The sequence below is a fragment of the Haliotis cracherodii genome, unplaced genomic scaffold (assembly GCF_022045235.1).
Source record: "Haliotis cracherodii isolate W230 unplaced genomic scaffold, xgHalCrac1.p SCAF_5, whole genome shotgun sequence".
In the NCBI taxonomy this organism is placed as follows: domain Eukaryota; kingdom Metazoa; phylum Mollusca; class Gastropoda; order Lepetellida; family Haliotidae; genus Haliotis; species Haliotis cracherodii.
This window is the reverse complement of record NW_027266308.1, coordinates 13,341,257-13,365,000: the sequence shown is the minus strand read 5'-3', so window position 1 is coordinate 13,365,000 and position 23,744 is coordinate 13,341,257. Positions and strand designations below refer to the sequence as shown.

General features: G+C 41.7%; 3 protein-coding genes across 3 annotated transcripts in view; 2 read left to right on the top strand and 1 right to left on the bottom strand.

Annotated features, from left to right (window-relative positions):
* The window catches only part of LOC139443256 (adenosine receptor A2b-like), a 1,285-nt gene extending 82 nt beyond the window's left edge, over positions 1 to 1,203 (top strand). Inside the window, exon 1 of the mRNA XM_071224226.1 lies at positions 1 to 1,203. This exon is cut by the window's left edge and continues 82 nt beyond it. Within this exon, the coding sequence (XP_071080327.1) occupies positions 76 to 1,203 (1,128 nt within the window). The 5' untranslated portion in view covers positions 1 to 75.
* LOC139442451 (atypical kinase COQ8B, mitochondrial-like) overlaps positions 1 to 10,036 on the top strand; it is a 41,847-nt gene extending 31,811 nt beyond the window's left edge. Inside the window, exons 12-14 of the mRNA XM_071223261.1 lie at positions 7,537 to 7,644; positions 7,760 to 7,912; positions 9,743 to 10,036. Coding sequence (XP_071079362.1) covers positions 7,537 to 7,644; positions 7,760 to 7,912; positions 9,743 to 10,033 — 552 coding nt within the window. The 3' untranslated portion in view covers positions 10,034 to 10,036. The remainder of the gene's footprint in view (positions 1 to 7,536; positions 7,645 to 7,759; positions 7,913 to 9,742) is intronic.
* A 5,564-nt stretch (positions 10,037 to 15,600) lies between these two features.
* On the bottom strand, positions 15,601 to 20,259 carry LOC139444034 (mammalian ependymin-related protein 1-like). The gene is made up of 6 exons (XM_071224938.1): positions 20,150 to 20,259; positions 19,644 to 19,678; positions 18,474 to 18,608; positions 17,452 to 17,632; positions 16,582 to 16,669; positions 15,601 to 15,752 (listed from the first exon to the last, which is right to left on the bottom strand). Exons 1-6 carry the CDS (start codon positions 20,211 to 20,213, stop codon positions 15,683 to 15,685), a joined length of 573 nt encoding a protein of 190 aa, XP_071081039.1. The 5' UTR covers positions 20,214 to 20,259; the 3' UTR covers positions 15,601 to 15,682.
* Positions 20,260 to 23,744: the final 3,485 nt, after the last annotated feature.

The window sequence follows — 23,744 nt, the reverse complement described above, 5'->3', positions numbered from 1 at the left end:
CATATGGTGACACGGCGAAAACATGAAATATTTATGTCGGTGATAAGTTGTTCAACAAGAAGTTTCTGAAACAAAATGGATAACATGACCACATTTGGAGGTGCCAATTGGAGCAATTCTACTGCTTTTACATCCATGGACACAGGTGATGTGAAACTATATGGTGTAATTCAGGCTGCGATAGACCTATGTCTTGTTCCCTTCATTATCGGCGGAAATGCTTTGGTGATTATTGCCATCTTGACAACACCAAAACTCCAGGTACCAACAAATTTCTTCATTTTAAGCTTGGCTGTTGCTGATTTGCTGGTTGGAGTTCTTGTTTTACCAATCTACTCATTGTATTACCTGGAAGTGCCTTCTGCAATGAAGAATAAGTACTTGTGTTTAGTGCGTTACACGACAGTTATCTGCTCCTGCGGTGGATCTCTGCTCAACCTTGTGTGTATTGCAGTAGATAGATATATTGCAATTATCTACCCACTGAGGTACCAAGCCCTGGTGACTCCTTTCAGGGTCAAGGTCACCATATTTGTTTTATGGTTCTACAGCGTCCTAATGAGCCTTTTACCCCTGATGGGATGGAACAAGTGGACTGAGGACGCAAACTGTGTCATCTTCAAGGTCATGTCACCAATTTGGATCATTTTGTCAGACTTCCTGCTTGGAGCTGTGTGCCTGTCGCTGACGATTGTGCTTTACGCTCGTGTTTTCTCTGTTGCTTATAAGCAACATAAACTGATGGAGAGCACGTCTAGTTGGATGTCAGACGAACTTCGACTTCGTCAAAAACGTGAAATTAAATCGGCAAAGGTCATGGCGTTTGTCCTTCTGATGTTTGTGATATTTTGGGTACCTTATTTCGTACTAGCCCCCATGAAATACATCGATGGGGTGCCAGCAGATATGATAGTCACCATCAAGGATTTTGCTCTATGTCTTAGCTTCAGCAACTCGCTTATAAATCCTATCATTTATGGGTTTCTTCGCCGAGATTTCAAAGCAGCTTTCAAGAGATTTCTGTTTGTACAAATGCAAAGATATCGTTACCAAAGGGAATATTCCAAGAGGGGACAAGAGAAGACGGTTATGATGAACTTTCCTCTGAAATATCTCAGCAATTTCCACAGTATGTCGTCAGCTGGCTCGCTCCAATCTTTGAGGTCAGTGTCACCTTTCAACACTATGAATGAAGTCATGTGATGATGGCAGACTTTCATGCACATTTTGAGTTCAAGGCGACATTTTGGATGCAAGAATATTTGGTTTTATTGTTGACAAGAATATTTGGTTTTATTGATGACTAAAGGAAGGTCCAGATGAACAAATGTTACTTCGGGTAACATTTGGAATGTGTAGCAATGTGGGGTTTTGAGATTTGGATATGAAGAATTCTAACAATTGTGACTACATTTTGAAGGATTAAAGAAAAGTACTTGCCAACCTTCCTGATAACATTTATGAAGCTGGTTCTGAAGAGAGATATATATATAGACTCACCTGTTTTGGACTTGGCTTAGCTCCAAGGACACCCTGTGATGACATTCTCTCAACACTGAGCTGTCAAACAGAACCCAAATCGTCAATGTCAGTTTAGCTGTCTTGCCTTCATCCATCTTATATTTGGAAAGCAGCTGAAATCATAAAATTTAGACTCCAGTGATGACAAGCCTGAACCAACTGGAATGTTTTGTTTTCTTTAATTTTTTTAGTCCATTTCTTAAATGTTTTGAAATATCACTCTCTCAGAACTTGAAAGAGATGACAGTAGTTTTAACAACACGTAACACAAACAGTAGAAGTATTCATAGAAATGAAACACTGAGTAAGAGCCTCGACACTCACGGTTCATGGCATCATGTTAGAAGCTGGAGACGGCCTTGCTTCCTATGACAATGATAAGCATAGACACACGGTTCATAGCATCATGGTGTCTGGATGTGGATGTTAGAAGCTGGAGACGGCCTTGCTTCCTATGACAATGATAAGCATAGACACACGGTTCATGGCATCATGGTGTCTGGATGTGGATGTTAGAAGCTGGAGACGGCCTTGCTTCCTATGACAATGATAAGCATAGACACACGAGTCATGGCATCATGGTGTCTGGATGTTAGAAGCTGGAGACGGCCTTGCTCCCTATGACTATGATAAGCATGGACACACGGTTCATTGCATCATGGTGCCTGGATGTGGATGTTAGAAGTTGGAGACGGCCTTGCTTCCTATGACTATGATAAGCATGGACACACGGTTCATGGCATCATGGTGCCTGGATGTGGATGTTAGAAGTTGGAGACGGCCTTGCTTCCTATGACTATGATAAGCATGGACACACGGTTCATGGCATCATTGTGGTTGGATGTGGATGTTAGAAGCTGGAGACAGCCTTGCTTCCTATGACAGTGATAAGCATGGACACACGGTGGGTAAGTAATCATCATCATTACAGATAGCCTGTTAATTGTTATCCACGTTTTACTTCAGCTGGTGTCTTGGGAAAGAGGCTCCCTATGGTCAGCCTCCAGCATGACGGTGTGTTTATTGTTGTCTTCAAGCATCATGAACAGTGGAAGTATGTCCTTGTCATGCTTATAGAAACAACAGTGTCTGGTTCCACCACAAAGTCAGTTTAGGTCTCAGTTTGTTGTGAGAATTGGTTATCCATACTTGCAGGGTTCGCCTCAGTGAGGCCTCAAAAGTTTGCAGCCAGAATTTACACACTGATCTTTGATTAAATCTTAACCTTTTAACTTAACGTCAGACGGTGAGTGCACGAGGAATGACGTAATACATTGTGCACCTCGGCATGCAGTTATCATATACACAGCGGAACAAGCCGATGAAACTCGGAATGTTTTACAAATTGCAGCGCCATCTGGCGTTCTTTATTGTCAATGTCCTTTCGTGCTCACTGACGTTCTTTATTGAAAACGTCCTTTCGTGCTCACTGACGTTCTTTATTGAAAACGTCCTTTCGTGATCACTGACGTTCTTTCATACACATTGTTCTTTCTTTTCTTATGACGTCTTTTCGTAACATTTGACTTTTAATATTGTATTTTGACCTTGAGTAGTAACATTTAGTTCTTTATTCGTAATATTTAACCTTAATTGTGTACTTTTGTCCTTTTTTTCAACTTTTTTCAACCAAATGGCCGCCCATACACATTGATTACCTGTATCTTTTCTCCCAATACCGATTGTCATATCTCTCACACTTTTGAATGCGATTATTCGGCCACTGCGTTTATCTGCTTTGCCCAGCTATATCTTAGGGGAACAACTCACTAGACACTTTCCTCTAACACATAACTTCGTCCATTGTGTGACATCATCAAGTTGCAAGCGCATATTCGAGTCTTCAGAAATGACGTCATGATAGAACAATGTTTTATACGCTCTCGTTCTTCATTGCTCTTTGCAATTTATGGCACAGCTATCTTATATTACATGTCATATTTCAAGGCATTATGTCATTAACGTGTGTGACCTATACGTCCTGAAGGCTTGCTTGCATAGGAGGGGTTCGTACATCATTCATCATGAAAAAAAACAGTCTTGATTATCCGCCCAAACAGATTTCATTGTCCATAACAGACAAAATACAGCAGTGGGAGTGTTTTTTTTAAATATAGACATGTTTTGATTTATGTCACATTTTCTTTTTCACCTCTCTGTGCCCTTTGACTTACATGTACTCCCTCTACTGAAGTTTCATATTTCAAATTCACCACCGACATCTCTGCTACATCGTGTACTGTGACACACTCATGTTACTGATAGATGTCATACTTATTGATATCTTCCCAGGCAAAGTCAGAAGTAGACATATTTGCATATATGCCACTTTGCAGGCCTTGTAACAGAAGTGATGTTTCCTGAAGTAATAGGCCGATGTCACTTTGCAGGCCTTGTAACAGAAGTGGTATTTCCTGTAGTAATAGCCAATGCCTCTTTGCAGGCCTTGTAACAGAAGTGATGTTTCCTGTAGTAATAGGTCGATGCCACTTTGCAGGCCTTGTAACAGAAGTGATGTTTCCTGTAGTAATAGGCCGATGCCACTTTGCAGGCCTTGTAACAGAAGTGGTGTTTCCTGAAGTAATAGGCCGATGCCACTTTGCAGGCCTTGTAACAGAAGTGGTATTTCCTGTAGTAATAGCCAATGCCTCTTTGCAGGCCTTGTAACAGAAGTGATGTTTCCTGAAGTAATAGGTCGATGCCACTTTGCAGGCCTTGTAACAGAAGTGGTATTTCCTGTAGTAATAGCCAATGCCTCTTTGCAGGCCTTGTAACAGAAGTGATGTTTCCTGAAGTAATAGGTCGATGCCACTTTGCAGGCCTTGTAACAGAAGTGATATTTCCTGAAGTAATAGCCAATGCCACTTTGCAGGCCCTGCAACAGAAGTGATGTTTCCTGAAGTAATAGCCAATGCCACTTTGCAGGCCTTGTAACAGAAGTGGTGTTTCCTGTAGTAATAGCCGATGCCACTTTACATGCATTGAATGATATTCAGCATTGTGTCAAGCAGGGATGTAGATTCTATTTAGAGTTATGTAAATATTCAACCTCGGGTCTGCAGCAAATGTAAAAATTCCTAAACTTAGATGCATTATTGCATTGAATGCGACATTGAAATACAATGTTAAAATACCTCTGAATGTGAGAAAATAAGAACTTCATAAGATCCATTTAAGAACAAAATAATAACATTACCAAGTTTGCCTGACAATGGAACAATTGGAATCCTTAATAAATCCCTTCCTGTCAAGTTCAACATCAGTAACCATGGTAACGGGATCTCATCCGTCTATGGCTGCCAGGATAACTGTTAAAGGTGCGAGTTCCTTTAACCCCCAGAAACCATTTACAAGAATAATATAACATCCCCACATTCCGGCCTTTAAACAAACATTAATTGCTGTGTAAATTCAACTTTATGAGCTGTATCAAGTTCATCAAGTCTAATGCAGCTTGCTTTACAAATGATGAAAGTGGAGTAGATTCTGGAGACAGCACTTCCTGTTGTACATGGTGAATGAATGGTGTAGAGTGCCATGTTGACAGCTTGTTGTTGATTTAACAGCATCCTTGGAGGCCAGACATGATCTGCTGTGGTGAATATGGTCTGGCAGAGATACAGCCGCTCCATTGATATGGATGTAAAACACTTGTCGTGGAGACAACTTGTTAGTTTCCTCCTCAATCAAATTATGTTGAGGTGGTGGTGACCTGCCCATGAAATTGTTTGCAGGGATGCATGTGACTGAGTTAGTGAATATTGTGTAACAGCAAGTCAGCAATATTCCTGCTGTGTCACAGGAGCCTTAAGTGTGACCTAGGCAAACCAGTGATTGAAAGGATGGATCCAGCTTTTTTAAAAGGGAGGGGTCCAAAATATCAAAATCCTCTCTCAGTGGTGGGTGATTGTCTACAACATACTACATTTGGTTGTCAAAAGAGGGGTGGTCCGGAACCCCTTGACCCCCTCTAGATCCGCCTGTGGACCCCCCTCTGGATCTGCCTGTGGACCCCCCCTCTGGATCCGCCTGTGGACCCCCCCCTCTGGATCCGCCTGTGGACCCCCCCTCTGGATCCGCCTGTGGACCCCCCTCTGGATCCGCCCGTGGACCCCCCTCTGGATCCGCCTGTGGACCCCCCTCTGGATCCGCCTGTGGACCCCCCTCTGGATCTGCCTGTGGACCCCCCCTCTGAATCCGCCTGTGGACCCCCCTCTGGATCCGCCTGTGGACCCACCCTCTGGATCTGCCTGTGGACCCCCCTCTGGATCCGCCTGTGGACCCCCTGTGGACCCCCCCGTGGACCCCCCTCTGGATCTGCCTATGGATTGAAAGCATAAGCGCCAATTTGTGCCATCATGACATGTAAAGAGATTTTGCGAGTGTGCAATTGTGGGATTGGCACAAGTTTAATTACACTCATGCATTTTAAAAATGAGTTGTGCCTGAAATATAGTACAGAAACATAATCAAACCCGCATTTAAAGTTTCACAGTACATGATAACATGATATTAATATTTATTGGATCTAAAGTTACTTGTAAGTAAAGAATAAATTAGTCTTGTCATAAGGAAAGTCTGTCAAACTCCCGACTGTTACGTTTACTACGAAAGCGAAAATGATAAAATCCAGGAAATCCCTGCAATATGTTTAGAAAAGGATGCGGATGACAGAAATCGATGTCTTTCCATTAAGGGTGGCACGGGTGGCCCAGTCGTCTAAGGCGCTGCGATTCGCTGTGCAGAGTTGCGTCCCTTGGGCACGCCAGAAACCTATTATTGTGTGTTCGGTTCTCCCAAATTATGTTTCTAGGTTTGTTTGCACCATACCGTGCTCGTTGGTTTCACCGAAGTGGTAAACGTCTGAGACCTGCATCACTTCGGGCTTTCCTCCCACATAAAGCTGACACGCCGTGATATAACTGGAATACTGTTAAAAGCAGCTTTAAACCCAATTCACTCACTCACTCCATTTAGGATTTCATGCAGAGGGACCGTATGTGAAAAGCACATTGATGATCTTAGCTATGATGTTCACACACACACACCCTAACTAGTTTAATGGAACTGGAACTGGAAGGGGGACCTCCCCATCTACTAGGATCTTCAGCTTTACAACAAGGATGTGTTGCTTGGTTCCAAGGATAAATACATGTACAGTTAAATTGAGATTGATGAGATTGTTAGAAGCTGATTACAGATGATTAGTGGGGGAATCAGTGCCTGGTGGTTCAAGCTGCTGCATTTTGGTGTTGGGTTCCTTAACTGCCATGATTGCGATGATGGGTTCGAATCCAAGATCATGTCCTTGATTTGTCAACCTGGCTCGGAGTTCCACCAAGGAAGTAAACATCCACGACCTGTGGCAAACCTCCAAGCTGACATGCCATTAAACCCAGGTCGATTAATAAATTTATGGATTAATAAGAGCATAAGCTTAGGAATTTATGATAATGTTTACCTGAACATGCGGTGTTTTTTCCTGTAGAAGTGTAGCTTTGTACCTGATGGGTACAATGTGTGTAGCCCATTTCTGGTGCCCCCTACATGATATTGCTGGAATATTGCTAAACATGCTAAAGCGGGATGATACTATACTCACTCACTCCTGTGGTGTTGTTGAAATGCAGATTAATAGTGACAGGATGCTTTAATCTGTGACATGTGTCAGTGCATTGTATATATGCTGTGATGCAACACTTGCCGCTCACAACATAGTGGTGCATGGTCATGCAAAGTTATCATTGGTGAGAAACCTTTTTTCTGCTGGTGTGTACAAGAATGTTGAACATGCTGAGACACTATTGGTTCACTTGTCCCAAGTTTACAAAATATGTCTTGTCTTTGATGACTGAAGTCTTTCTCTTTAAGTGACAGTAAATACAAAACATTGCAATTTATGCAGTTGATCATCATGTTGTAGCCTACAGTAACACTGTTTTAGCTGAACGATGTTGATGTACATGATGTTGATGTTGATGCAGGATGATGTTGATGATGATGTTGGTGTTGCAGCTGGGGGAAAGTGTGTTGAAGCTGTGCCTGCTGGAGCTGTTTGTGTTCCGGTTCATGCAGACGGACCCCAACTGGTCCAACTTCTTCTACAACCCATCAACCGGCAAGGTCAGTACTGTGAAGGGGTTGTCATATAAAGTACTATAATAAGGAAGTTAAAGAATTGGTCTTGGTGACATTACACAGTCCTGTGACACTATTTATAAAACTGTGTTTGTTTCAGCTGGTACTTCTGGACTTTGGAGCAAGCCGAGAATTTGACAAGTCGTTTGTAGACAAGTACATCAAAGTGATAAAAGCTGCTTCTGTCGGAGATCGAGACACAATTCTCTCTGGTTCCATTGATATGGGTTTCCTCACAGGCTATGAGACGAAGGTGAGCACTACTCCTTACAGGGTCTGACACTAAGCACCACCACTCCTTACAGGGTCTGACACTAAGTACCACTACTCCTTACAGGGTCTGACACTAAGTACCACTACTCCTTACAGGGTCTGACACTAAGCACCACCACTCCTTACAGGGTCTGACACTAAGTACCACTACTCCTTACAGGGTCTGACACTAAGTTCGCTCGTCACGCCGAAGGCCCGGGTTCGATTCCTGACATGGGTACAATGTGTGAAGCCCATTTCTGGTGTCCCCCGCCGTGATATTGCTGGAATATTGCTAAAAGCGGCGTAAAACCATATTCACTCACTCAATTTTCTCGGTTGACTGATGTGTTAGGGGAAAGAGGTACTGTAGGTCAAACAAAGCCTCCATTAGCCAGGCCAAGATCTGCTCATCATGAGCTTACATTCCAGATCAAGCTCCAATATGACCCTTCGGAGCACATAATGGTTCTTGTATCGTAGGTTTCACTGGTAATTATCAACAACCTGTGTCTCTTTGGCCTTTCCTCCTACACTAAGTGGGGGCACGGGTGGCCAAGTCGTCTAAGGCGCCGCGATTCGCTGTGCAACTCACCCTTAGGCACGCCAGAAACCTATGATTGTGGGTTCGAATCCTGGTTTGCCCTGATTATGTTTCTAGGTTTGTCAGCACCATACCCGTGCTCGTGGGTTTCACCGAAGTGGTAAACGTCTGAGACCTGCATCACTTTGGGCTTTCCTCCCACATTAAGCTGACACGCCGTGATATGACTGGAATACTGTTAAAAGCGGCGTTAAACCAGACTTACTCACTCACTTCTACACTAAGTCGACACACGATCTATTGAACAACTGAGCAGTCCTTGCTGGACATTCACAACAAACAGGCAACAAGAGTTATCTCCCTTATTCCTCAGATGACTGTTAGTGTAACTTTGCCCACTCAAAGTAAGGCAACACAATATTCACTTCTTCTTTAGGTGTATTAGACGACCAAGACCTAAGACCACGGGCAGAAAGTATTATAATAAATAAAGTTTTAAGTTTTTTGTGTGTTTTTTTGCTGATCGCAATGGATTACAAAATATATACAAGATCAACACCTATAAAAATCTAACACCAAATAACTGCTAACATTTTAAAAAAATAAGGAAGAGAATTTATCGATGTCAACATCTTCGATTGTGAGGAACACAACGTTTCGGAGTATATGCTTACTCCTTCATCGGGTGAATGCATTAACCTTATGTGTATCACTTCTAAATTCTTTTCAAAGACCTTTCAAATAATTATTCGTCAAATGTATATTCTATTTATAGTCTGGCCACTACAGATACTCAGTAAAGAGAAGAAAGCCATCGGCCTATATACAGTATACTATATACATGGCCTTCAGGAATAGACATGCATCACGTGAATCACATTAATTGACAGTATATACACACAGATGCCTTGAACAGTTTAAAATAAAAAAAGACCTGTTAAGATCCGGGGTAGAATAGGTCTTCAGCAACCCATGCTTGCTGTAAAAGGCGACTATACTTGTTGTAAGAGGTGAATAACGGGATCAGGTGGTCAGGATTGCTGAAGCTTGTCATCGATCCAAATTTTGTGGATCGATGCTAATGATATCAATCACTGGATTGTCTGGTCCAGACTTGATTATTTACAGACCGCCCTCATATAGCTGGAATATTGCTGAGTGTGGCGTAAAACAACAAACCAAAACGAATCTAAAATAAATATATAAGAAAAATGTCTCCCACCTTTGAAAAATGTGGATGAAAAGGTAATAATTAATTTCTTGTGGTGTAAACAATTCTCTTTACAGGTGATGATGGATGCTCACGTGGATGCCGTAACAATTCTTGGTGAGGCATTTGCAACAGCGCATACGTTTGACTTCAGCATGCAGAGCACCACCCACAGGATCCAGAACCTGGTCCCAGTGATGCTGAAGCACAGACTGACCCCGCCCCCCGAGGAGACCTACTCCCTGCACAGGAAGATGTCTGGCGCCTTCCTCCTGTGCACCAAGTTGAGGTGTAAAGTCCGGTGTCGGTCTCTGTTTGATCAGATCTGGAGGGACTATAAGTTTGGTGATGTGGACAGCTTGTTGTGATATCAGCCACTTTGGGCAATATTCCAGCAATATCTTGGTGGGAGACTCCAGAAATGAGCTTCACACGTTGTATCGGTATTGGAAATGGAACCCAGGTTTTCTGTGTGATGAGTGAACACTTTAACCACAAGGCTACCTCACCAGCCTTCTGACTAGATATACTGTAAATCTTGAAATTAACACGAACGTGATTTAAATGCGATAAATGCGAGTGATCTTTGCCCGCATTTATAAACATCACATTTATATCACCAATAAGACATTTTGGATAGCCATTATACCAACTTAGACATACGCTGGGGTCAAGACAAGAGTTCTGCTCACTTATGTCATCACTGATCACACCTGCAAGTCCAGACAGACGCCACCCTTTGTTCTTTGCGACTGCATCAAAGGCCGACACGAGCCAGCGCGCATGTATTATTTTTGCGGAAGTACTTTACTCAGGTGCTATTTGGTGTGTGATTGGATTAATGTACATGATGTAAGGTTGGATTAAGGTCAGGATTCTAAACCTGCCTGAGGACATTTTCTTAAGATAGAAATCCACTGATGCTTGAGAGGAGGGGGTGTCGCATTCATATTGAGTCACATTTTTGGCTAGGGACCAGTGGTCGCATTCTTTTGGAGACACATTATTTTCACGATTTACAGTATATACATGTATATATATATATTGTTTGTGTTTATGAAAACCTATTTTGAGGCAAGTTTTTTCATACTGTAATGTGTTGTACTGCTGTAGTGGAATCTGTCAAAATTGGACAAATCTCGGTCAGTACCCAGACGAAGTTATTTCGATGATATGTCAAGTTGAGTCCGGTTAGTCTTGACTGACACTGTGAGGTACCAAGGGATGTAATACTTGCTGGAATATATTTCTGATCCAGACTGAATTATCAGCTCCACACAAATTTGTTTAAGACAGATTCCAATTTATCATGGGTCGTTGTCATTGAGTCTGTTTTATTACCATGTGATGAATCAACACTATTATTCAGTGTTCATCGGTTTAGTTTGATGATTTTGATGGCATTAAATTAAAAATAATAAATGTTTGAAATAAACAAAATAGCTCTACCTAAATTGGATGTTGTTTGTGATTGTGAATGAAATTATTGTGAAAAGTACATCTTATTTTATAGTCTTGAATAGGTTTACCCTCAGACTAGTGATCAATGGGGATTTGTGGTAGGCCACACTATCGTCATAATATGATGCTTTTCATAATAGGCGACAACACTTGGCGGGGTAGTCAGACTGAGTAGCTATTGATTGTGTGACTACCCTTGAGTGGAACATTGTTCATGATGTCAACCACTGGTTTGCTGGTCCACGTGGATTATATACAGGCTGCTGTGATCTGGCTGGAATAATTCTGACAACAAACAGTAGCCGCCTCCATGGTCCAGTGGTAGAGCATCCTCCCTGAGAACGAAAGGTCATGGGTTAGATCCTCGTCCGTGACCAAAATACATTAAAAGATGGTGCTTGTTGTTACCCTGTCTGGCGCTTGGCATTAAGGGGCTAAAACAAGGAATGGTCGGCTCGGAGTCAGTATACTGTTTCTGAGTGAGGTATTCATGTTAAACTGCATTAGTCTGGACTAGTACAAGCAGACACACACGCTCACACGTGCGCACGTGCACGCATGCGCTGTATAAGTGCAATAATCTTGAATGCCATTTCACCTCACCTAACCTAATTTGGTTGATGTACAATTCTTTAATTTCTTCAACTGGTAGCTATGTCAGAACGTGGTCTATTGACAGTGGATTTGTGACGTTTTGGTGTATTTTTGTTCCTATGTTGTGTGTATGACAGGATGACTCAGAACACAGTTTGTATAGCACATTAGCCTTGCAAATAATGAAGGATATCTGTATGTTGATCAGAAGCTGACGCTGCAATACTTCGATCATGTCAACACCTATTGTAGAGTAGTGATTTGCCCAAGTTAGCAGCTGAATTCTTGAGCACATGAGATGCTTAAAATGGCTGACTTTATCCATGGCATTTTGATCGTTGCAATATCAATTCAATTGTTCAATTTGTTTTTTGTTTGTTTGTTGTTTAACACCGCACTCAGCAATATTCAAGCTATATGATGGCGGTCTGTAAAATAATCAAATCTGGACCAGACAATCCAGTGATTGATGTCTTGAGCATCGATCCATGCAATTGAGATCGATGACATGCTTCAACCAAGTCAGCAAGCCTGAGCACCTGATCCCGTTAGTCGCCTCTTGCGACAAGCATCGTCACCTTTTACGGCAAGCATGGGTTGCTGAAGACCTATTCTACCCAGGATATTCACGGGTCCAAATACAATTGCTATACTATTGCAATACTGGTATAAGTATTGCAATACAACATGATCATGATGATGCAAAGCCAAACAGGCCCACAGAGTGCTGGGTCAGCAGATTGCTGATTACCTGATTATTGTCTCATTAAGTTGTGTGAAGAATGTGAGATTCTTGAAAAATTTAATTGTATTTTTGTTTATTAGAATCACGTTTTACAATGTTTTGGGGGTGTTGGTGGGAGTGTCCTGTAGCAAGGATTAGTAATTTTGTCTTTTCAGAATAATAGTATTATACAATGTTTATAACTAATTTTTTGCATAGTGCAAAGAATCATGGCTTTGTCAAAATGATTGTTTGCAAACTTATATTTCTTGAAAGGGCATTGTAATTGCTGGCAAATACCTGACTTCAGGTGTATGTACGTGTACATTGTGTAGGTAAACCCTCTATCACACAATAAATAGCTCTGGCTGATGATCAAATTATTGTCTTTCTTTCATGTGTTTGCATTTGTGGGAAGAATTGATTCCCTTGCTCAATTGTTATTGAAAGAGCTGATTACAGTTGGGATTTGATGCTTCCAGTGTGTGACCACCTGTGTGTTGTACTGCCAATATGTCCTGGATTGTTTTTTACGAATTGTTGGGTCTGCAATGCGTGGAGACTTTACTGGCTATTGGCGTGCGGGAAACTGACAGAAGTTAGCCTGCAGTGGCCAATATGTTCAATGTTTCATAGTCTGTGATTGGCAACAAACCCAAATTGTTGATGACCAACCCTGTTAAGGGCGTCCCAGTTCAACGACAAGAGTTCAACGATCGAATGATCCGAAACCAGGCTTTACGAAATTGAGCTCAAATGGTGAATCAAACTGCTGCAAATTTTCATAAGGCTACTGGATAACCAGTTATGGGTCAGACGATATATAGCAACATATATCCACATATATCAATATATAGCCACATGTGCCACCCCTTACAGATCAGGAGCGGCCAGGTAGCCTAGCGGTTAAGCGTTCGCTTGTCACGACGAAGACCCGGGTTCGATTCCCGACATGGGTACAATGTGTGAAGCCCATTTCTAGTGTCCCCCCGCGTGATATTGCTGGAATATTGCTAAAAGCGGAGATCTTGATATATGTTTTTGGATCAGTAGTGCTAATACGTCACGATTTGTCAAACATTCATCCACTCGACGACACATACTGGGAATTAGTCTCCCAATGGCGATTTGAGGGAGTCTGACCTACTCCTCTTGCAGCGTGGTCAGCTGCTGCCTATCACGTTGACGCAAACGTAGGTTACTGGGGATCCATTCTGTTTCAGTTTCATGTTCTTTACTCTGCACTATGTCTTCAGCAACCCATGCTTGCTGTAAAAGGCGACTATGCTTGTCATAAGAGGCGAGTAATGGGATTGGGTGATCAGGCTCGCTGACTTGGTTGATGCATGTCATCGATCCCAATTGCGTTGATCGATGCTCATTTTGTCAATCACTGGATTGTCTGGTCCAGACTTGATTATTTACAGACCACCGTGGTATTGCTGAGTGCAGCGTTGAACAACAAACAAACATGCTTGAATAGTGCTGACTGTGAAACAACAAGCATATGTCCCTATTTTTACCTCTATCCACTCTATCAAAGGTTCAGACATGCTGACGAAAGTCCCCTTTACGGTTTTTTAAACCAATGTAGCAGACAAAATTAACACAAATACGACAAGGTCACAACAAATAATTACTTGAGCTTTGTCTACGGTGAACAGTATTTGTTTAGCTTTGAAATGACAACATTGTTTTCTCTAAAATATAATTATGAATAATTCATTTTTTTTCCTCCTGGCACATGTTAAATCTCCCAAATCAATTCAAAATATTGGAAATAAATAATATTTATAACTATATTGATATTCCAACTCTAATTACAAATTATAATTCTTTAATGAAAATAATCAAAGAATGTCATTAAGAAAGGGGACGTAATTCACGTTTCTTAGATTGACAAAACCCATATTTCGAACACCCAATCTACAAAAACAATCTGAAAAGCTACTAATTAATAGAAGAAGCATAATGTTCACGATCCGAAAATGTCCGCTCAAGTCCTTTGACAAACAGATGGGGGAGATTCGGAAAATACGTATTTGTCCAAAATGAGAGTGAATTCAACAGACACCTGTTTGCAGAACCTTGTCCCCCAACCTCGTGAGCGCTGCCTTGGCAGCTATTTAAATAGACAGCTGTAGAATCCTCGATTATTCAGCGTATGGTCTCCATTCTGTTATAATAAATAAGCTGGACCCATTCGATAACATAGCTTTGTATTAAACTCTATTATTCGAATGGAACAACGCCCCAAATAGTCAAATCGCTCATAAGCGAGACATCCCCGGCCGCGTCATACCAAAAGATGGTACTTGTTGTTACGCTGTCTGGCTCTCGGCATTAAGGGGCTAAAACAAGGACTTGTCGGCTCGGAGTCAGTATACTGTGTCTGAGTGGGGTATTCATGTTAAACTGCGGCATGGTATCTCAGTGGGCTAGCACTATAAATCGGCATCAGTCCAGACTAGTACAAGCAGCCACACACACACACACACACACACACACACACACGTGCATGCACGTCGCTATATAAGTGCAATAATCTTGGACGCGACATTAAACCCAATTTCACCTCACCTCACCTCACATAAGCGAGACAAATGTGAGGATATGGAAATGGTGACGTCACTTCTGATGTAATGGTTGTTGATTTCATGAGCGATAGAAATTCTGTGGTAAGTAAGTGATAAAGACAATGGAGATGGGACGCAACTCTGCAGAGCGAATTGTAGCGCCTTTGACGACTGGGCCACCCATGCCGGCTATTCACAAGAAATGAGACCCGTGAAAATCCGGGTAGAGAATAGGTCTCAGCAACCCCTGCTTGCCGTAAAAGGCGACTATGCTTGCCGTAAGAAGCGGCGGCTAACGGGATCGGGTGGTCAGGCTCGCTGACTTGGTTGGTGCATGTCATCGTATCCCCGTTGCGTGGATCGATGCGCATTGCATCAACTGGGCCAGTCATGATTATTTACAGATCGCCGCCATATAGCTGGAATATTGCTGAGTGCGGCGTTAAACAACAACCCAACCAACCAACTATTTGTCGTCCACTTTATAAATGAATATAGTTTTAAGCTGTTCAGCACTATTCCTGCACTATCACCCGGGATGTATGGCTTTCGTGATAAACATAATATGAACAGACCCCCGTTTATTACTTTGTACACCTTTAATACAGAAAACGGTACAAACTACGATGAGTAAACATGTGAAATAGAAAAATAGGGAATGTTTACTGGGGGCACTCTGGTGGTGGGATGAAACGGCTGGGGTCGTGAATGCCGATTGTGATGTCATAGAAGCTGAAACAGAAGAGAATATTCACTAATTTGATTCAAAAAGTAATGTTTGAAAAATAAAATCACACTATATTGGAGTGACATCCGGAACATGTCCTCTCCACGCATAGCGTTTTTTTCACACGCGAGCTTACTGTTAATCTGTAGGTGAACCACTTACAAGTGGGTATAATTCTAGATCAGCTGCATAATAGGTTTGAAGCAAGTGGGACGTTCAGGGGGGGGGGGGGGGGGGTTAAAGAAAACAGTTTTATTTGAATCTAGTTGGGGACAAGTGATACTTGTACAAATATTGCCCCCCTTGTCAAATAAAAGTTAACTACGGCCTTGACGTTAATGCAGAAAACTTTCATTTGATCGTTTTTAACATGTACTGTATCAGTGTTTACTATCCATGCGTCTTGAATCGCGATGAAATGTGTTGTTGTACATCCCTTATATATACCGTGTTTTCTAATATAAGCGTGCCTATTAATTTCTGGAAGCTCACAGATACGACGTTTATTGGATTCCCGCGCCTATTTATTATTTTCAGTTCCACACAAATCTGATTAAAACAGATTCTACTGTATCACGAGACCATTGTTATGGCTTCTGTTTTAATACCATGTGATGGGTCAGCACCAATATTTTACTTTCTTTGTTCTGACAGTAGATTAAAACATGTATGATATAAGTTTGAAATTAAAACATTAGTTCCATCGAAATCAAATACACTAGAACTGCTAGACCAAGCGATAAAAAAAATGCCCTGCACTTATTTTGATTAGGTTGGGTGCACACGCTTATTAGAGGATATACGAAACACGTAAATATGAACGTGGCCACGTACGTGCTGCGGACAACGCCAGTTCTGTTGCTGAAGAAGTCCATCTCGATGGGGAAGCAGTCGGGGCTTGTCACGACAAAGGCGTAGGGATCTGGAAATAATGGATAACTGATTATCTCACACCTCACTTTTCTGGTGCCATTAACACCTTATTACTGGGTAGAGTAGGCCCCAAGCTCTTCTTGTGGTTGGATGCGTCAGAATTTGATTTGGTAGTCCGGGGCCCGTTTAAGAAAGCGATCGTAGTGCCACGATCGTCGCAAGTGTATCGTAAACTATGCGAGATTTCGAATTAGTTGATTGCTTGTCATCGTACTCGGATGCTCATGATATCAGTCACTGGTTTATCTGATCCAGGCTCATTTCGATGCGCAGACTTGCGTCCCCCAGCCATACCAGGATCCGCTGATCGCGGTTTCAAATCCCAGCTTCGTCAGCACCACATCCGGGATATAAGTGAACTACTGCTGAAAGCAGCTGTAAACATGGGAGCAGAGACCATATAATAGATTTTATGGTCTCTGATGGGAGGAAAGACGGTAGTACCACTTCGGTGAATTTCAAGGGTATAGGTATGTTGCCAACACACATGGTTCATAATCAGTAGGAACCGAGAATATTTGAGCATTTGAACCGACAATATTTCAGTTAAATCACGGCGTGTCAGCTTGATGTTGGAGGAAAGATCTTTGGTGAAACCCACGATCACTTATGTTGTCGACAAACCTAGAAACACAAACAGGGCGCATTTGAGATTCGAACTCGCGACCATCTGCACAGCGTATTGCAGCGCCTTAGACGACTGGGCCGCCAGTGCCGCCGTATAGACATGGAAACAATACATTGTTTTCATGAATAGGAAACAGTTCTTACTTGACTCAAACTCTCCCTCAAAGAGGACAGCTGTGACATGCTCGTCAGGGCGCCCGGAAGCGCCAACGCTGCCTTCACCACGGAAACGCGCATCTGCGGGTACACCGAAGGGGATGAAGGGACGGGTCAGATCGCTGACGGTGCAGTTCTTGGTTCTATAGTTGTAACGGTACTCCTTGCCCTGAAATAGCCATGTTGGATGATTATTAACCAAAGGGTGGTTACAATTTTCAACACGTATCATTTCAAACCAAGATATGATATTAATAAATAAATCTAACAAAACAAAATCAGATGTTTTAATTGAATATCTTTTTTATGTCAGAAAATTGGCTTCACCCACGACTGTATCCGGAAACACCCCCACTGTCCCTTCTGTACCTGTCTTTTTTTAATATTATACAATTATACTACTCAAAAGAAGTTAAGGATCACCCGATTCTTTCATAATGGTAAAGTTAATATGTCATAGCATGAGAGATTAACTATTGTAATTTGAAAGAATCAGGTGATCCTTAACTTCTTTTGAGTAGTATATATATTGCTATTTACCCGCTCCGCTTTAATATCCGCATGCTCTGGTCGCTGTATTAATGTGTCGGATAGTAAAAGGCGTGGCTTCACCATACAGCGACAAGTGGATGTCGGATGGTAAAGCAGAGCAGTAAAAACGCTACGATTTCGAAGCTAACAATATACCAGGAGAAAAAACCGTTAATTAACATCTATCATGATATCGTTAAGGGAAAATTCGTGGGGATTCAGGGAAAGAATATAGGTCCCCAGCAACATGTGCTTGTCGTAAGAGGCGATTAAATAGATCCGTCTCGGTGACTTGGTTGAATTTGCAGGCCATCGTTTCACAATTAAGCGGATCGATGCTCATGGTGTCAACTGGATTGTTTCATCCAGATTCGAATATTTTCAAGTATAACTTTTCATATAACTTGAAAGTTGCTGAGTTGCTGAGTGGAAGCATCAGAAGGTCAGGGTCAGTGTTAATGTTGCAAGATTTCACTTACAATGTTGTGGAGGTAAAGGACGTCGAAGTAGTCGGTGGTGGAGCCGATGTCAATCTCCTCAGACTCCCTCACCCTCCTGTCGTCCTCGTCGTAGCTGAAGTGGGCGAAGACGGCGAAGCCACGTGATCGGTCGATCTGATGACGTGGAACACAGCATTTGATGCCAAATACGCAAGAAATGTGACGACAAATATACACGAAATGAAAGTTTGAGCAGCGCTTGTTTTAATAATGGTGATAAAATACTAGTGTACTGAATGACACAGTTGGGTAGCACTATCAAGTGGCATCAGTCCGGACTAGTACAAGCAGCCACACACAGAGACACACACATGCATGTATGCACGTCGCTTTAAAAAATGCAATAATCCTGGACGCGACGTTAAACCCCATTTCACCATACCTCACAAGTACCGACGAACGATGGTGAAGAGAAGCAATTAATAGTCACATAACTGCATGGAACAGTTAAAACACATATCATTAGTATTACATAATCGATTTCTGTTCCTGCAGAAGGAGTGCGTCATTTTGTTACCTAAAACAAATTCGTTTCGGCAAAAAATTAATGCAGGACACGATTTTAATAATAATTATATTTTAGAAAAGTATAGTAAACGTAACTTCCTCCTATATAATACGCACAATATCCTTTAGTATCGATGCATCACCTAAAGATAATGTGTTTACAGATTTTTAAATGAGTGAGTGAGTGAGTTTGGTTTTACGCCGCTTTTAGCAATATTCCAGCAATATCACGACGGGGGACACCAGAAATGTGCTTCACACATTATACCCATGTCGGGATTCGAATCCGGGTCTTCGGCGTGACGAGCGAATGCTTTAACCACTAGGCTACCCGGCCGACCCGATTTTTAAATGATCGTTTCATTGATCATGATGTACAATTTGACGATATGAACATAATCTGCAGATTTAACAAAATTGATAAATTACAAATGTTATCAAAACCTTACAAGGCTGAAAACAGTCACAACTATGATACCCGTATCAAATACATCACCATCGAATAACCATTTATTGTTTGTTTCTTTTCAGCCACCATCAAACATTAGTGTATACTTTCTTTTGCACGGCAGTATGACCATGGCAGTATGACCGTATGACTATATGAATATATGACAGTATGACAATATAAACATCACTTACACGGGCAAGTCTGCCTTCGAACTGTCGGGGGCTTACTGAAAACAAAGTAAGATGCAGGCATATTATATGTATAAAGTTTTACAGGAAAAAAATAACATTAGCTTCTGTTACAGCAAGTAAGAAACAAGATGGTGACAGTATTATTCCAGTAATTTTTTTTTGTTCCGAGTAAATATACTTTTAGTTCACGCTATAAACAGTCATGCAATTATACAGGTTATTACTAACGACCCGTGTACATTATTCAGGTAGCATTTAAACAATTATTTAAAAGAAATGTGCTTCGCACCATGAACCTATTTCTACCTTTGAATAAAATATTACAACATAAATTATTTACCATTAAATTAATGACATAATAGAGTATGTGATATTGTCTTTTAAGTATGGAACATTTTGTTAACTAAGGCATTTTTAATTATGACCTGATACTGCATGATATATTTGGAAGAGAATCTTCAGATTTGAATGGAATATTGAAAAGAAAGTGTGAATATAGAACTCACGGCATGGTCTAGGCTCTTGTGCCAGCACGGCCGCAGCCGAGAGAGCGAGAAGTAAAACTAGCATCGTGACGACTGGTTATGGTTCGCAGTGAGTGTGGGTCAGCCGTCTGTCGGCTTTTCAATAATTGTCTTATCTTTTCTTATCAGGGGCCTATAAATTCTCGCGCGCAGTCCCTCTGTCACAGAATGACTCAGGCCTCTTTGCTTGCAGGTCGAATATTTAAACTAAACTCTTTGAAATAAAGTATTTTATTATGAATACATTACACACATTCACCCTACCTGAAACGATAAACACATTGATGTGTTTTGATGAATCGGTCACCCCTATATTTGACTATGGCTTTTATTTAGCATATCTTTTCATCACAGTCTGTAACCAGAATTGACTTATATTTTTTAAGACTAAACTGATAGGCAAAAGAAAGCCTAAGCATACACTCATGTTTGAAATGAAACAGGCAAAAATGGTTATTCGATGGTGATATATGATACCCGTATCGAGCATTTAAAAGGTTTCCATTTCCAGATGATAATCCCTCATCCGCCATTGAAAAGTCCCCATTGATGTCAGGATGGGGATGTTCATCGTGGACGGCCCTGTACTACACTCTCGGGAAAAAGAAAGTATACACCTATGTTTGATGATGGTTAAAAATGAAACAAACAAGAGATGGTTAATCGATGGTGATGTAACGAGCAGAGGGGAAGCAGACATCTTCATGATCAGTTTGATTTGGTTCGCAGAAACCAGACATTCAACATAGTAACGGTTTGATACCGTTTGTAACTGTTTGGTCAAATCCAATTTTCAGGTGTGTAATTTCTTTTGCCCGTCAGTTAGTACTCGATGACAACTAACCAGTCATCAAAATGCTACCTATTCAGCAATGTCCTACAGGAACATATTTGGCGCTGAACAACTTTGCACTGTACAATATTTGGCATTGCACAACTTTGCACTGTACAATATTTGGCATTGCACAACCTTGCACTGCACAATATCTGGCATTGCACAACTTGACACTGTACAAATATTTGGCATAGCACAACCTTGCGCTGTAAAATATTTGGCATTGCACAACTTTGCACTGTACAATATTTGGCATTGCACAACCTTGCACTGCACAATATCTGGCATTGCACAACTTGACACTGTACAAATATTTGGCATTGCACAACCTTGCGCTGTAAAATATTAGGCATTGCACAACCTTGCACTGTACAATATTAGGCATTGCACAACTTGACACTGTACAAATATTTGGCATTGAACACCTTTGCACTGTACAATATTTGGCATTGCACAATGTTTGGCACTGTACAATCTTTGGCATTGCACAACCTTGCACTGTACAATGTTTGGCATTGCACAACTTGGCACTGTACAATATTAGGCATTGCACAACTTGGCACTGTACAATGTTTGGCATTGCACAGCTTGGCACTGTACAATATTTGGCATTTACTGATACTAATTGTCACTAAAACACATGCACCTGACAGATTTACAATTTTAGTTTTCCACACAAACACCATTAACACTATTATTTGTTTCATAGACATTAGGGGACCCCAACCAACCCATATTTAATATATTGAACTGCCGGGCAACGGAAAAATACACTCATGTTTGATGTGGCTAAAAATTTTAAAAAAACACGCACCAAGAAATTAGTATTCGATGGTGACAGTATTACATGCAACATATCAATGAGTATCTCACAGCAGGTGAGATTCAGGGTAGAATAGGTCTTCAGCAACCCATGCTTGCTGTAAAAGGCGACTATGCTTGTCGTAAGAGGCGATTAATAAGATCGGGTGGTCAGGCTCGCTGACTTGGTTGATGCATGTCATCGCATCCCAATTGCGTTGATCGATGCTCGTTTTGCTAATCACTGGATTGTCTGGTCCAGGCTTGATTATTTGCAGACTGCCGTCATATAGTTGGAATATTGCTGAGTGCGGCGTAAAACAACAAACCAACCAACCAACCACCACAACAGGTGACGTCTCAAGGCACATGGGTGTCGCAATGTCACAGTACTATATAATGAGCTGAGTGAAGTGTGAAGTTATAAAGTGTATGCTTTTTTTTGCCCGTCAGTTGTGGCAATGTCGATTAACAGCCTTTTGTTTTTGTACTGTTATATATCTTACAGGTCAACCCGTTTGGACAAACAGCTCAGTTTCTGAACTTTCTACCCCCAAATATTCAGGTGACCAAAGTGAGTACCAAATGGTTACTTGACCGTGTTTTTCTTCATGATTAGACCACTGAGGTCAAAGGACATGTAGGAATCAACACGTGCTTCTTATCCGCTCCATGCGTATCTAAATTTGAATTGTATCTGCATGATTTGCAAAATATATACATGACATTGGAACATGCTAATTTGGGATTCATTCTGGCACGCTCTGTCTGGATATTGAAACTGCGTTCTTTGTCAGCATTTCCCTAAAAGAATATGTATGTAGGACTTGGGAACAAGCCAGCTTGCTGATAGGCAGACAATGTCACGACTTACAATATAGTAAGGACGATGTCAGCTGAAAGAAAACGACCCGTGAAGATCCGGGGTAGACTAGGTCTTCAGCAACCCATGCTTGCCGTAAAAGGCAACTAACGGGATCGGGTGGTGAGGCTCGCTGACTTGGTTTGATGCATGTCATCGATCCAAATTGCGTGGATCGATGCTCATGATGTCAATCACTGGATTGTCTGGTCCAGACTCAATTATTTACAGACTGCCGTCATATAGCTGGAATATTGCTGAGTGCGGCGTAAAACAAACACATTTGACACATGAAACCCAATTTAGTAACGAAAGAGTCCCGAGGGATGATGAGAAATCACCCTCCTTCCACATTCTCTTCTTTCACGGGGCGGTCGGGTAGCCTACTGGTTAAAGCGTTCGCTCGTCAAGCCGAAGACCCGGGTTCGATTCCCGATATGGGTACAATGTGTGAATCCCATTTCTGGTGTCCCCCGCCGTGATATTGCTTGAATATTGCTAAAAGCGGCGTAAAACCATACTCACTCACTCACTCACTCATTCCTAATTCACTTTGGACATTCGATCCCCAGTGTAGCTAGGAAGTTCGTCATGGAATAGCATGTATCACACTTGAGGGTCAGCCATGATCTATCCACACACGGAGCCGTGGGTCACGAGTGGTCCTGTCGAGTAGCGTCCCATAGGTGTGCCAAAACCTGCTAGTACGCATGTAACTTCAGCTACAAATCCTTAGCGATGTGGATATTTTTCTCATGCTAGGCCACATGAAAAAAAGTCCGGATAGAAAGGAAGTGAGAAATTTATGATCATACTCTCACTGATAAATCATATGTTCGTTATGATAATTAAATACTGCATATTTCGATGATTTACGTTAATGTTAAGGATGGGGGCACAGGTGTCGCAGTCATATAAGGCGTCTCGTTTCACTGTCCTGGTACGTTCCTGAAGCGTGCCTGCAACCTGCGATCGTGAGTTCGAATCCCAGACTTGGAATGCGAGCGTGACATTTCGAAAGCGAGGTCAGCATATTTGCCATGTTTTTCCTCAATCTTGTCAATCACATCAGTGTCCAA

Coding starts and splice junctions, on each gene's coding strand:
- LOC139444034 (XM_071224938.1), bottom strand. CDS start 20,213: ATGCTAGTTTTACTTCTCGCTCTCTCGGCTGCGGCCGTGCTGGCACAA. Junction 19,679..20,149: donor ACAAGAGCCTAGACCATGCC/GTGAGTTCTATA, acceptor CTTTGTTTTCAG/TAAGCCCCCGACAGTTCGAA. Junction 15,753..16,581: donor ACTGGCGTTGTCCGCAGCAC/GTACGTGGCCAC, acceptor CTTCTGTTTCAG/CTTCTATGACATCACAATCG.